General features: G+C 54.7%; 1 protein-coding gene across 3 annotated transcripts in view; it reads left to right on the forward strand.

Annotated features, from left to right (window-relative positions):
• Window positions 1–12,416, forward strand: part of LOC137423533 (vitellin-degrading protease-like) — an 80,060-nt gene extending 67,644 nt beyond the window's left edge. For all 3 annotated transcript variants that reach the window (XM_068110794.2, XM_068110795.2, XM_068110793.2), the window contains exon 5: window positions 11,936–12,416. In XM_068110794.2, coding sequence (XP_067966895.2) covers window positions 11,936–12,214 — 279 coding nt within the window. In that variant the 3' untranslated portion in view covers window positions 12,215–12,416. The remainder of the gene's footprint in view (window positions 1–11,935) is intronic.
• Window positions 12,417–14,275: the final 1,859 nt, after the last annotated feature.

Genomic DNA, 14,275 nt, shown 5'->3' on the forward strand with positions numbered 1-14,275 from the left:
GGAGCCTCTTGATCGTGCGGGGCCGCGGGAAATCCCTGACCGTCTCCACCTTGGCCGGTAAAGGGACGGCCCCGTGCTCGGTGATGCGGTGCCCCAAGAAGTCGATGGTGGTGACACCGAAACGGCACTTGGCAGGGTTGATGATTAGGCCATGCTGGCCCAGGCGTTCGAACAGCGTGCGGAGGTGGAGCAGGTGGTCCTCCCGGGACGCGCTCGCGACTAGGATGTCATCCAGGTAGTCGAACAGGAAAGGTACGTCGCGCAAGATGCTATCCATAAGCCGCTGGAACGCCTGAGCCGCATTCTTCAACCCGAAGGGCATCCTTAGAAATTCGAAGAGGCCGAAAGGGGTGATGACGGCCGTCTTCGGGACGTCGTCCGGTTGGACGGGGACCTGATGGTAGCCCCGGATGAGGTCCACCTTCGAAAACACGGTCGTGTTGGCCAACCGGGCGGAAAAGTCCTGAATGTGTGGGACCGGGTCGCGGTCGGGGGTGGTGGCATCGTTGAGCCGGCGGTAGTCCCTGCACGGCCGCCAATCCCCCGCCGGGCTTCGGCACGATGTGCACTGGGGAAGCCCACGCGCTGTTGGAGCTCCGCACGATCCCCAGCCGCTCCAGCGTGGCAAACTCCGCTGTCGCCACTGCGAGCTTCTTGGGCTCGAGCCGGCGTGCCCGGGCATGGACCGGCGGCCCGACCGTGGGGATGTGGTGCTCCACCACGTGTTTAACGGCCACTGCTGAAAAGGTGGGCCGCGTGAGGGCCGGGAAACTGGTGAGGAGGCGGGTAAAGTCGTCCGCTGTCGGAAGCGTGCAAACTAAACTCGCCGGGACGGAACCGTCCAGCAAGCCGCTCGGTGAGCCGCTCAGTGAGCCGCTCAACGAGCTGCTCAGCGAACAAGCGAGCGAGCTAAAGGTCTCGGCCTGGACGAGCCGTCTGCGCTTCACGTCGACCAGCAACCCATTCGCACAGAGGAAGTCCGCACCGAGAAATGCCATGGGCACGCTGGCGGTCACGAACAACCATTGAAAGCGCTGCCGTCAGAACCACAGGGAGAGGCAACGCTTCCCGAACGTGCGGATGGGTGTACCGTTGGCGGCAAGCAACACGGGGCCCAGGCCCGCGGTTCGCTTGTCGGACGTGTAGGCTGGGATGACGCTTATCTGCACTCCTGTATCGCAGAGGAAACGGCGCCCGGACAAGGTGTCCATGATAAAGAGGAGGCTGCCGGAATGGCCGACGCTCAGGGCCGCTACCGAGTGCCGGCCTGGTCGTTTCCCGAACTGCCAAACGAGCATGGCGGGCAACACTTCTTAGCCTTGTGGCCGAACCTGGCGTGGAAATAGCACCAGGCTTGCGGCGGCGAGGGCGGTGGCGGCCGCGGTTTTCTCGGCGGGGGTGGTGGTGGGCGGGGCGCGGCAGCGGCCATGAGGGACGGTCGCATCAGCCTCGGGATCCACGACGGCCGCACCGTAACTCGCCCGCGTGTCGCAAGCCGCGAAGAACCTGTCGGCCTCTACGGCCAGGGCGCGGTGTTCCCTTATGTTGGAACCGGCCAGCGCGAGGCATACCTGTAGAGGTAGCTGGCGTAGGAAAAGCGCCCGGAATAAGAAATCCGGGGCTTGGTCACCCAACAGCGACAGCATATAATCTATCCGCACGGATGGTCGTGTGTCGCAGAGTTCGGGAAGGTCCAGGAGGCGGTCGGCCCGTTCGATCTCAGTGAGGCCGAACGTGGCGATGAGGAGACGTTTGATTGCCCCGTACTTGTGGTCGGCCGGCGGGTGCCGCAGGATGGACACGACTCGGGCGGCAGTGCCGGGCCCGAGGGAGGCGACCACGTGGTAGTAACGGGTCTCGTCCGCCGTTATGCCTCGAAGCTGGAATTGTGCTTTGGCCTGCACGAATCACACATCGGCCTGTGCTTCCCAAAACTCTGGGAGTTTTACTGCGACAGCGTTGTTGGCCATGGTGCATTCGGTGGTCAGCAACGGCTGAACCAATCGGGGTCACCAGTGAAGTGTGGTGCTGCGCACACAACTTGCTTGCCAAAGAGGTAGGCCACAACGCGTTTGATAAAACCAAGAATCTTTATTATGAAAGCTCGAACTGCAGCACTGAGCGGGCCCGAGCTTAGAGCCCGCATATATGTGCCGAGGCCACGCCTCGTCCCCGGGCGTGGCCGATCGGTCGATAGGCGGGGCATGCATTCCAGTTCCCCGCCTGGACGTTCGCGCCACCTGCTGGTGTGCTGAATTCGTGTACCTTGCTTGTGTCCGCCACACTATAGCCGATATGTACAGTTCCGTATATATATATATACATATATATATATACAGTATTGTAGCGACCCATGGGTCCCCCAAAGCTCGAGACCAGCAACATAATCTCCTTGCCCAAGCCGGTGACGTAACCGGCGGACAAACCGCGGCGCCGAGGTTATAATTGCTTGCACCTGTCAGTCACATGACCACCAAAGCGTGCCTCGCCTGAGAGGTGTGGCTTTGGTTCTGACGTATGCTTTTTGGTTTGGATTATATGCATGCGAACCCGATAAACGGGTTTTCAGAGTTCCCGAGTTGATTATACAATAAACATCTTCTCGGACGAGTTTGTGTCTTGTCCGTCACTTCGTCCGTCTCAAGCAGGAGCGCTGCTCCTTCACTGGTGACCCCGAGTTTACGACACGCGATGGACACGGCAGTGTCCCTCAAACTGCCCACTTTCTGGGAAGCACATGCCGCCGTCTGGTTCGCTCAGGCGGACTCCCAGTTCGCCCTGCGTGGCATTACGGAGGACACCACTAAATACCATTACGTGGTCGCCGCGCTTGGCTCCGTGACCGCCGCCCGCTGCCTGAGCCTCCTCCAGAGCCCGCCCGCTGACGGCAAGTACGACGCCATCAAGGCACTTCTTCTGGGCGCTTTCGCCCTCTCCCCAGCTGAACGCGCACGACGCCTGCTCGACCTTCCTGAGCTCGGCGATACGTGCCCGTCCGAACGTATGGACTACATGCTCGCGTTGCTCGGCGAGCACCCCTCGGATTTCCTTTTCCGAGAGCTTTTTCTCCGCCAGCTCCCGGCCCAGGTTCGGGTCGCCCTGGCAAGCACGACCATCGCGAACCCCCGCGACCTCGCCAGGGAGGCCGACAAGATCGATTCGGCAAGCCGGCTCGTCGGAGCGGCGAGCCAGCTCGTCGTGGTGGCTGCCGGGAGCCCACCCGCCGCCCAGTCGGCGCCCGCAGCGCAGTTTCCCACCCACCCGCCCGATGCCCGCGACGCAGCTTCCTTCCCGGAGGCCGCTGGGCCGGCGCGACTGGCAGCGGCGACGCCGCGTCGCCCAGTCCCGATGGGTCGACCGGAGCCCCCGCCAGACCCGGCCTGGTGTTATTTCCACGCCAGGTTCGGGCAGCGGGCCCGATCATGTCAACCCCCGTGCACGTTCGGCAAGTCGGGAAACGGTCGGGCCGGTGCTCACTACCAGCCATGAGCGCCGGCCGTTCCGAAAACCTGCTATTCATCGCGGAACAAGCGTCGGGGCGGCGTTTTCTCTGCGACACCGGCGCTCAGCTGAGCGTCATTCCCGCTTCGGTGGAGGACAGGCGGACCGCCATTTGCGGCCCCTCCTTAATCGCGGCCAACGGCTCCACCATCCGCACCTTCGGCCCACGCACTGTCGCCCTCCGCTTCGGCAGCCAGCTCTTTCGCTGGGAGTTCGTGACGGCGGACGTCCCCATGGCTTTGCTCGGTGCCGATTTCCTTTGCGCCCATGGGCTGCTGGTCGACGTTAAATGTCGGTGTCTCGTCAACGCCGAAACTTTCAGCCTGCTGGCGTGCGCCTTGAGCCGTTCCGCACCCACCGAGCTTTCCTGCGTCCTCCCGTTGGCAGATGACTTCGCGCGTCTCCTCGCGGAGTTCCCGGCCCTCACGCGACCGACGTTTTCGGCCGTCGCGGTGCGTCACGGCATCGAGCATCATATTCCCACTACGGGCCCGCCGGTGTACGCCCGAGCTCGCCGTCTCGACCCAGCCAAACTCGCCGTCGCCAAGGCCGAGTTCGCCGCGCTGGAGCGCCTCGGCATCGTGCGGCGCTCCGACAGCGCCTGGGCCTCGCCGCTGCACATCGTCCCAGAGCCAGGGGGCGGATGTCGGCCATGCGGCGACTACCGCCACCTCAACGACGCCACTACCCCCGACAGGTACCCCGTCCCGCACATCCAGGATTTTTCCGCCCGGTTGGCGGGGCGGACCATTTTTTCAAAAGTGGACCTGATTCGGGGGTACCACCAGGTGCCCATCCGCCCGGCCGACATCCCAAAGACGGCCGTGATTACACCTTTCGGCCTCTTCGAATTCCTCCGGATGCCCTTCGGCCTCAAAAACGTGGCACAGGCGTTCCAGCACCTGATGGACGGCGTGCTGCGCGACTTGCCGTTCCTCTACACCTACCTGGACGACATCCTCATCGCCAGCACGTCCAGAGCCGAGCACCTCCTCCACCTCCGGACGCTGTTCGGCCACCTCAGCGAGCACGGCTTGATCGTCAACCCGGCCAAATGTCACTTTGGTGCGGCGACGATCGACTTTTTGGGCCACCGCATCACCCGGAACGGCGCCGTGCTGCTACCGGCCAAAGTCGAGGCCATCGCCGCTTTCCCATGCCCCCGCTCCGTCAAGGCGCTGCAGGAGTTCCTCGGGATGGTGAACTTTTATCACCGCTTCGTGCCCCGAGCTGCGCAACTCATGCGGGCCTTGTACACCGCCCTCCGCGGCCAGCCGGCGAAGCGCGACGTCGTCTGGTCCACGGACATGGACGCTGCTTTCACCGGCGCGAAACGGGCCCTTGCCAACGCCACGCTGCTGGCCCAACCGGGACCCCATGCTCCCATCGCCTTCACCACAGACGCCTCCGACTACGCCGTGGGCGCGGTTCATGAACAATGGGTAAATGGGGCCTGGCAGCCGCTCGCGTTCTTCAGCCGGCAACTCCTGCCCAACGAGTTGAAGTACAGCACTTTCGACCGCGAGCTCCTCGGGCTGTACCTGGCCGTCCGCCATTTTCGCCACCTCCTGGAGGGCCGCCCATTCACGGCCTTTGTCGACCACAAGCCATTGATTTTCGCCATGGCCAAGGTCACGGAGCCGTGGTCAGCCCGCCAGCAGCGCCACCTCTCCGTCGTGTCGGAATACACCACGGACATCCGGCACGTCGCCGGAAAGGACAACGCCGTGGCCGACTGCCTTTCTCGAGCCGGCGCCAACGCCGTCCACCTTGGCGTCGATTTCGCCCTGATGGCGACGGACCAGGCCACCGACGGCACGGTGCAGGCGCTCCGGTTGGCGGACACGGGCCTCCGCTTGGCTGACGTCCCCTTCGCGGACACGGTCCTGCTTTGTGACGTCTCCCAAGGCCGACCTCGCCCCGTTGTGCCGGTCACCTGGTGGCGTCGCATTTTTGCTTCGCTCCACGGCCTCTCTCACCCGGGCTGGAAGGCGTCCCAGAGGCTCGTGTCGGCACGTTTCATCTGGCACGGGTTGCGACGGGACGTCTGCGACTGGGCCAACGCCTACACACCCTGCCAGCGGGCCAAGGTCCACCGTCACACCCAGGCTCCGCTGGCTCCTTTCACCGTGCCCGAGCGACATTTCGACCATGTCCACGTGGACTTGGTGGGTCCCCTGCCCCCATCGCAGGGGTTCACCCACCTGCTTACCATGGTGGACAGGACCACCAGGTGGCCGGAGGCCGTGCCCCTCGCCTCCACCACCACCGCCGACGTGGCCCAGGCGTTCATCGCCACCTGGGTCGCGCGTTTCGGCGCACATCTCGTCGGACCGCGGCCCACAGTTCACGTCCGAACTGTGGGGCGCGGTCGCCCGCACGTTGGGCGTTACCCTGCACCGCACCACGGCCTACCACCCCCAGGCTAACGGGTTGTGCGAGCGGTTCCACCGCTCCATGAAGGCCGCACTCATGGCCGGCCTCCAGGACGACGGCTGGGCCGACCGGCTCCCGTGGGTCCTTTTGGGCCTCCGCACGGCTCCAAAGGAGGACCTCCAGGCGTCCACCGCCGAGCTGGTGTACGGCCAGGCCCTCCGCGTCCCGGGCGAGTTCGTGCCCGACGCCACCAGCCCCTGGTCCACCGCGCGTCAGCGCATGGACTTCCAGGAGGCCGCCCAACGTTTCGCCCCGGTGCCCACGTCCCGCCACGGCGACCCCCAATCCTTCATCCCCCCAGCACTCCGCACGGCGGAGTACGTCTTTGTGCGCCACGACGCGCACCGGGGGCTGCTCCGGCCACCATACGACGGACCCTTCCGGGTCCTACGACGGGACAACAAGTCCTTCGTCGTCAGCATCGGCGGCTGGGCGGACCGGATTTCGGTGGACCGCCTCAAGCTGGCCCACATGGACGTCGGCCAGCCGCCACGGCTGGCTCTCCCACCTCGGCGCGGTCGCCCCCCGTCCACTGCACCCCCCTCCCGGCCACCCGCCACCACACCTGACCCCCCCCCCCCCCCGCGACCAGCCAGGGGTCGTTTCGGTCGGGTCATCCGGACCCCCCTCAGGTTGACCTTCCTGGACCAAGTCGATTCTGGGGGGGCATGTGTAGCGACCCATGGGTCCCCCAAAGCTCGAGACCAGCAACATAATCTCCTTGCCCAAGCCGGTGACGTAACCGGCGGACAAACCGCGGCGCCGAGGTTATAATTGCTTGCACCTGTCGGTCACATGACCACCAAAGCGTGCCTCGCCTGAGAGGCGTGGCTTTGGTTCTGACATATGCCTTTTGGTTTGGATTATATGTCTGCGAACCCGATAAACGGGTTTTCAGAGTTCCCGAGTTGATTATACAATAAACATCTTCTCGGACGAGTTTGTGTCTTGTCTGTCACTTCGTCCGTCTCAAGCAGGAGCGCTGCTCCTTCAGTATATATATTTGATGATCATTGCTTTAGATTGAAGGGAAAACTGAAATGGAAAGCAAAACATACACTTCCTTAGATGGTTTGGGCCGACCCAAGCTGGCACATGGCGGCCGAGGCCAGCTGTCCAGCCAATGGGTGTAAGGCAGTCCTTCGATGGTGTGCCCACCGATTTACTAACACTGTACATACATGCATACATCGTCCGTCCAAACATCCAATCAAAGACCACAGTTCGGCTATTTAGATATCGATACTACATTCCACTTTAAAATCGCTGTCATATCTTAAGCTTGAGTTGAAGACTCAGCGGAATTGTGGTGTCATACCAGTCATGACAGGGTGAGTCTTAACAAGATGGCGAGTGCTGCTTGCTCGATGGTCAGCATTTAGAGGGTGGAGCACAGACAATCCCCGAGTTGTTGTATCCCATGGGGTTGTGGGGTGGATATTTCGCAATTGCCCCACTGACTGTGCAGAGTTCATGGGAAAGTGATGTCACCCCCCCCCCCCCCCCCTGTCCGTTTGTCCAATCAAGTTCAGTGTTGTTTAATGTGTTTTTTTTTTTTTTTTTTTTTTTTTTTACAGAGTCGAGGCTTGTGAAAGAGCTAACATTTATCAAACAAACAAATCAAACAAACAAGCAAACAAAGTATATAAAAAGGGGAGCGGTCGACAAGATGGGGAGAGAAGGGGAGGAAGCACACAAACACAACATTTGAGAGCAGGGACATCGGGAGATGTGTGGGAGGGAGAGAGCCTGGGGGGAGGCAGGATAGGTATAAAACGCAAAGACACCAAGGACTTCCAGGAAAGAAGACAAAAGTCACCTCAAAAAAGTGGATTTGGGGTGAAATTAGAGGGGGTAGAAAAGATCAAGGTTTTGGATTGGGGAAGATAAGAGATGGTGGTGAACAACCGTTTTAAAGACCTGGAGGGAGGAGTGGGATTGAAGAGAGTGAGAGAGTTTGTTCCAGAGTCAGGAGAAAAGAGGAATGAAGGTGAGCAGAGAGTCTTGATTTTGGCAGTTTAACCATAATAGGGTTGCAGGCAGATCTTGTGCGACCTGCAGGAATATTTGGGGGACAGAGCCCAGAGAGAGCTGGGGGAGCAAGGCCGGAGAGGAGTCGGTAGAAGATGGAAAGACCACCAACCTGCCTGCGGTGAGTAAGTGAAAGGCCCTCGGAGATAGCGTCATCGCGGGAGATTCCAATGATTCTGAACGCTTTGGTTTCAACAGCTAGGCGTGAGGCAGGAGCACCAGCCCAGAGGGGAGAGCAGTATTCCATTGAGCTGCGGATGAAAGCCTTGTATGTGGTGAGGAGCTCAGGTGTGCCAAGGAACGACTTCGCACGACGGAGGATGCCCAGTCGGCGACTGGCTTTGGAGGCCAGCTTGGAAATGTGGTTTTCCCAGGAAAGATCATGGCAGATAGTGAGACCCAAAAGCTTGAGTGACAGAACTTCTTGGAGAGGATTATTCAGAAAGTAGATGGGAGGGTTGTCCAGTCGGTCTTTTCGGAGAGACATAGTAAGAGTGTGAGATTTGTGAAAGACAAAAGTGTGAGGATTGAAAGACATGTTCCACTTGTTTGCCCAGTCTTATTTTGTCCAGGTCTGCAGAGAGTGGGGAGGCTGCAGACTGCCGATCTGAGGGATGAGGAATGGAGCGGCAGAGAGTGGAGTCATCAGCAAGGAGATAGAGAGGATTTTCAAGAGTCAGAGAGATCATTGATGAAGACCAGAAAAAGCACCCGGCCCAGAACACTGCCTTGGGGAACTCCAGCCTGAACAGGAAGAGGAGATGAGAGAAACCCATTCAGGGCCACATGTTGACTACGACGAGAGAGGAAGTCCGCCAGCCATGTGTGGAGATTTCCATGGATACCAAAGGAGGAGAGTTTGGTGAGCAGAGCGGGGTGCCAGACCGTATCGAAGGCACGTGATATGTCCAGGGAGACAGCTCTAATCTCCTGTTTGGCATTGAGGACCTCCATCCATTGTTGAGACAGCAGAAGCAGCATGTCCAGAGTAGAGTGACCTGGTCTGAAACCAAATTGATGATCAGAGATCAAGCCATTGGAGAAGAGGAAAGATTTCATATCCGAAGCAATGATGGATTCCATGACTGCTGATAATTGGGAGAAGGCTGATTGGTCTGTAGTTGCTAGGATCTGTTTTTGCACCTTTTTTGTGCAAAGCGGTGATGTTGGCTGATTTCCAAGCAGATGGCAGTTGACCTTGAGCAAAAGAGAGGGTGAAGAGAACAGAGAGAGGGATTGAAAGAGCGGAAGAACAGGATTTTAGGACCCGTGGGCTGATGCCGTCAGGTCCAGTTGCAGAATCAGAGTCGAGGGTTGACAGAAACTTTTCCACCTTGTCAGGAGGAAAGGACATGGAGTCCAGGAGCAGCTGGGTACGACTGGGTACGGTGGGTACAGAGAGGGATGGGTTTGGGACACAAGATTTAGAGGCAAACACAGAGTTGAGGCATTCAGCTTTTTCACGTGCGGAGTCAGTTGTGTAGCCGTTTGAGGTAAGGGAGGGGATGGAGGGGGAACAAACACCAGAAACAGATTTGACCAGACGCCACCAGGATTTGGAAGAGGGAGACAGATAAGAGAGTTCGGTCTTGAGAACAGAGAGATATTGTTTCCTGGCTCTCCTGAGGGTGGACACACACTTGTTTCGGGCTTTGTGAAAGGAAATGAGATTTCCTTCCGTTGGATTTGCTTTCCAGGAGATGAAGGCAAGTTGTTTCTGGGCAACAGCCTCACCACAAGATTCCGTGTACCATGGACGGGAGGAAGGGTATGACAACTGAAGACGAGATGGGATAAATCTGTGCATGAGAGAGAGCAATTTACTTTGGAAGAATTCCCAGGATGAGTTGATGTCAGAGGTGGTAGAGATGGGAGACCAGTCCAGATGATTGATGGCTGCTTGAAGACCGTGCCCGTTGGCCTGAGTGAAATGCCAGACTCGTCGACGCTGAGCAGGCTCCCTGAGAATAGTCAGAGAGATGTCCACTTCAACAAGCACATGATCAGATGAGCCGATTGGAGCAGAAGAAGAGCAGCAGACATTTTCAGGGAAGTTAGTCATAACCAAGTCCAGAAGAGAAGATGCTCCGTTGACTGAGATCCGGGTCGGGAAATTGACAGATTGTGTCAGTCCCAGTGAGTCGCAGAAGTCCTTTGCTGAGGAGCCATGGCTGGTGAGAGAGGTACCCACACCCAGCCAACTGGCATGGTGACAATTGAAATCACCACATATGAGGAAGAGAGTTAGGATGAGTAGACAGAAGTTGGTCCATATTATCAGACAGCGAGATGTAGATGGAGTCATCACTGTTTGGTGGACGGTACAACACACATATGAACAAGAGGTGGGAGCGAAGGGGAAGCCGTAGCCAGAGGTATTCCTGGGGGTGAGGTGGAGAGAGTGCAGTGCAGGGCGAGTGAGGAAGAGAGTTTTTGATAAAGATAGCAACCCCACCTCCAGGACGAGGCTCAGGTCTATCATACCGGAGGAGGGAGTAACCCGCGAGAGATACTAAGGAATCAGAGACATAATGAAGGAGGAAAGTTTCTGTTAAGCAGATCACGTCTGGTTTGACAGAAGCAACCTGTAGGGAGAGATCAGTTGAGTTTGAACGAAGGCCCCGGATGTTTGAGGTCCATACCGTTAATGAAGAGGAAGGGGGAGCATCGGATACAGAACAGGGGGGAGGAGGGGTAGGGTAAGATGTGGAAGAGGTGGGGAGAGCTGTTGAAGGTGTGTCAGAGATTTCAGAATAGCTCGGAGAAAGGGCAGCATGGAGCGGACAAAAGGTTTGATGGTGATTGGGCGAGGCACAATGAGGTGTTATTTGAGGAGGGGGAAGAGCGAGGCAGAAGGTTGGGGGAGATGGAGGTGAGAGTTGAAAGGGGGAAGAAGCGGGGAGGACGCTTTGAGGAGGGGGAGCGAGAGGGGGGAAATTGAGAAGAAATGAGGGTGGGGAGATTTGAAGGGGAGGGGCGAGGGGGGTTGTTTAGGAGGGAAGGGACAAGGGGAGGGATTTGAAAGGGATGGGATATGGGGGAGATTTGGAGGGGAGGGGTGAGTCTAGGAGGGGAGGGGTGAGGGGGAGTCTTGGAGGGGAGGGGTGTGGGGGGAGTTTGGGAGAGAAGGGGCAAGGGGGGAGATTTGAAAGGGATGGGTGATGGGGAGGATTAGGAGGGGAGTGGCAAGGGGGAAGATTTGGAGGGGAGGGGTGATGGGGAAGATTTGGATGGGAGGGGTTATGGGGAAGATTTGGAGGGGAGGGGTGAGATTGGATTTAAGAAAGTGTACGATTAATGGGAAACGAACATTTATTGCAAAATGGGTTTCTTGTGACCTTCGAGTCAAAAATATGTTTCAGGACGCTGGAGGGAGGATGGAGTGCAGGAGAGTTTAGGGAATGTAGAAAAGAGGCACTGAAAGAGATGGAATTTTTTTTTGGGATTAATAGATTTGGTGAGCAAGTCGAAAGCAGCCTTTTAAAGAAGAAGAAGAAAAGGTTTTATAATATATGACAGAATACAGAACTTGAGGGGAAAGTGTAAACATTTTAAGGTTAATAACAGTGAACGTGAACAGTAATAACAGTTATTACAGTAACAGTAATAACAGTGAACGTCGTTCGAAGAACGAACGAACGAATAAACGAATGAGAACAAAGAATAAGAACAGAGAAGGAAATGTTTTTTTTTGAGTTGATTTTAAACAAGGTAGTAGGCTATGGGGTGAAAAGACTGGGAAAAGCAGAGAACGAAAGTTATTGGAGCACAAACGACGGACCGCTGAGAGGAAAACAAAGCCTCAAGGTTGGACACTGTACAAGGCCTCAAAAGACATGACACGAATTAACATAACTGTCTGCATTTAACAGCTCCTCCACGCGCCATTGAACCGGTAAATAAATAGATGGCCTATTGTTTTTATTGTCTCACCGTGCCCCTTCCTTCTCCCTGTTTTGTGGTGCAGGGACACAATGGCAGTTTCTGGGCTGGAGGCCTAGTATCTTTTGGACTGAATTGTGGCAAGCCCGGCCTGTTTGGCATCTATACGGATGTTGCTGCTCACATTTCATGGATCAAGAATGTCACTTTAGAATTGTCTTCTCATTCTTCAAATCCTTCCTCTCAACCTCCCGTAGCACCAACACAATTCCCACCATATTTCTTTGCAAACTTGGTTCAAACTCTACAGCAGAAACTTTGGCCAGAAATATTTGGTGACAAAGAATCCACGGAGTTAGCTTGAAACATTCCTGAGTCGCTGATTCTTCAACACAAAAGTTAGTGTAATGTCTTTTGAAGCTGATATATGCTTTTTTGCACTCTCTCTCTCCCTAGTCCCAATTACTTCCTCCTCATCCTTGAAATAAGTGAAAATTAAACTTGCTTAACTTTACACATGTAGTCCTTGGGATGGAAGTCTGCATAAACAATCAATTTAACCATGACTTGCCTGTGCCATTCATCTGTCGCTAGGAAGTGTCACATGTGGCTCACATTAAACAACAACATGCATTTTAAGGCCATTTTCCCTGCTAGAGTGGGGGTTAGCCTTGTGGTCCCCATGACAATCTTCTCCATCTTGCCCTATTTTCTGCATCTCTCCTTGTTAACCCCCTTGCCCGCATTTCTTCTTCCACCATCTTTAGCCAAGTCTTTCTCGGTCTTCCCCGTCCTCTACTTCCTTCGACATTTATTTCCATCACTCTTCTCAACCAGTCACTTTCATCCTTCCTCAACACATGACCAAACCATCTCAACCTGTTCCTCTTCACAGCATCCATCACAGGCTCTATAGTCTATTCCCATCATCTTTCGCAATTCATTATTTGTCTTCCTCTCTCTCACATTAATTAAACTTTAATATTAAATTAAACTTTAATTAAATATTAATGTGTTGCTCACATTAAACAAAAATCTATATTGTTATAAATAAGTGAACTGATGTAAGGTTGTGCCTCACCAGTTATCAAATACAATATGTAAAAATTCAAATAAATGAGGTAACAGCTGATGCCAGATATAGTCAGGGGCCTCAGCAAAAAAATTGTGACCTTGTGGATTTAAGCACCAAATTTAACAGTCATCCTTTGAGGTATACTGAACCATTTCAGAAGGGGTGCAAAAATAGTTGCAACGGGGTGCCCCTGTGGCCAAAAAGAGGCACATGGGGTCTAGATCCACTTATAAACCAAGGAAATGGGGGGTAAAAATTAATTATTTGGTCACTAGTATTTCCATTTCGCACACACGCTCAATTGTTGGAACGGTTTTGACTTCAAAGCAAATACCAAACAAATCAATTACATGCAATCGTCTTCTGGGTCTTCCTGATCACCCAAAACTTGTGAAGCTGTTCTTCCGCATCGTTGGGAATTGCTTTCAGGTCTTTAACCTGAATCGGAATCCAGCGGGAATAATTGCAGTGGTCCAAAGCGAAGAACCATGGGACCAGCGACTCCCGTGCTGTGATATAGAGTCTGAAATCACACTTGCTTTGTAGGCCCGATCCACGCTCAGGTATTTCAAACAAATCTCGTCCAATTTCTGGCAACCCTCAGATCTTTTGGCCATTGGTGTAGCATGAAACCGTCTCGGTTTGTATTACTACAACCACCACAAACTACATAAACCCTGCATATTTGTAGAAATTCGAAAATTATATTCACCGTTTGAGTTAAATCGTTCAGTTGATGTTACCCATAGACAATATGGAAGTGGCAGTCGCTTTCACTAGGTGACGTCATGGCTAATGTGACGAAGATTTCGACTTTTAATCGCAAAATTACCCACTTTATAAATCGCAAATCGGAAAAAGAAACGTCAAATCTATTTTGTAGGGTATCAAGTAATAGATTAGCATCAAGTTGGTCTGAGATTTGAGGATGCACTTAAATATTTCCTAAAGTTTCCCCTTAAGGACAATTGAAGTTTGTTTATTTTTTCCTTAAAACCTTCCAAGGCGATGTCAGAGACTGATATAACGATACTTCCGCAACTGAAAAACGATTGTACATTGTGAAACACACTGAGCGGCGGCACCGTGACTTGGATAACATTTTCACTCTTTCGTGACATCCAGAATATTTAGACAAATACAGTAAAAGTTTTATGGTTTGCACCATGGGTGGGCTCTTAAAATAATAAAAATAACTCCAGAGCAACAGAAAAAAATCTTTAAACAGCACTCAGAATATTTTGTTTCGCACTCGTATTTCACTTTCAAAATTTCAGCATTCTCAGAAAGTTTCAAAAACATTTACTGCACACATTAACACATTTGCAATATTGGTGAACGAGAATGGAA

Source organism: Myxine glutinosa, chromosome 3 (assembly GCF_964187855.1).
Source record: "Myxine glutinosa chromosome 3, kmMyxGlut1.1, whole genome shotgun sequence".
Classification (NCBI taxonomy): Eukaryota; Metazoa; Chordata; class Myxini; order Myxiniformes; family Myxinidae; genus Myxine; species Myxine glutinosa.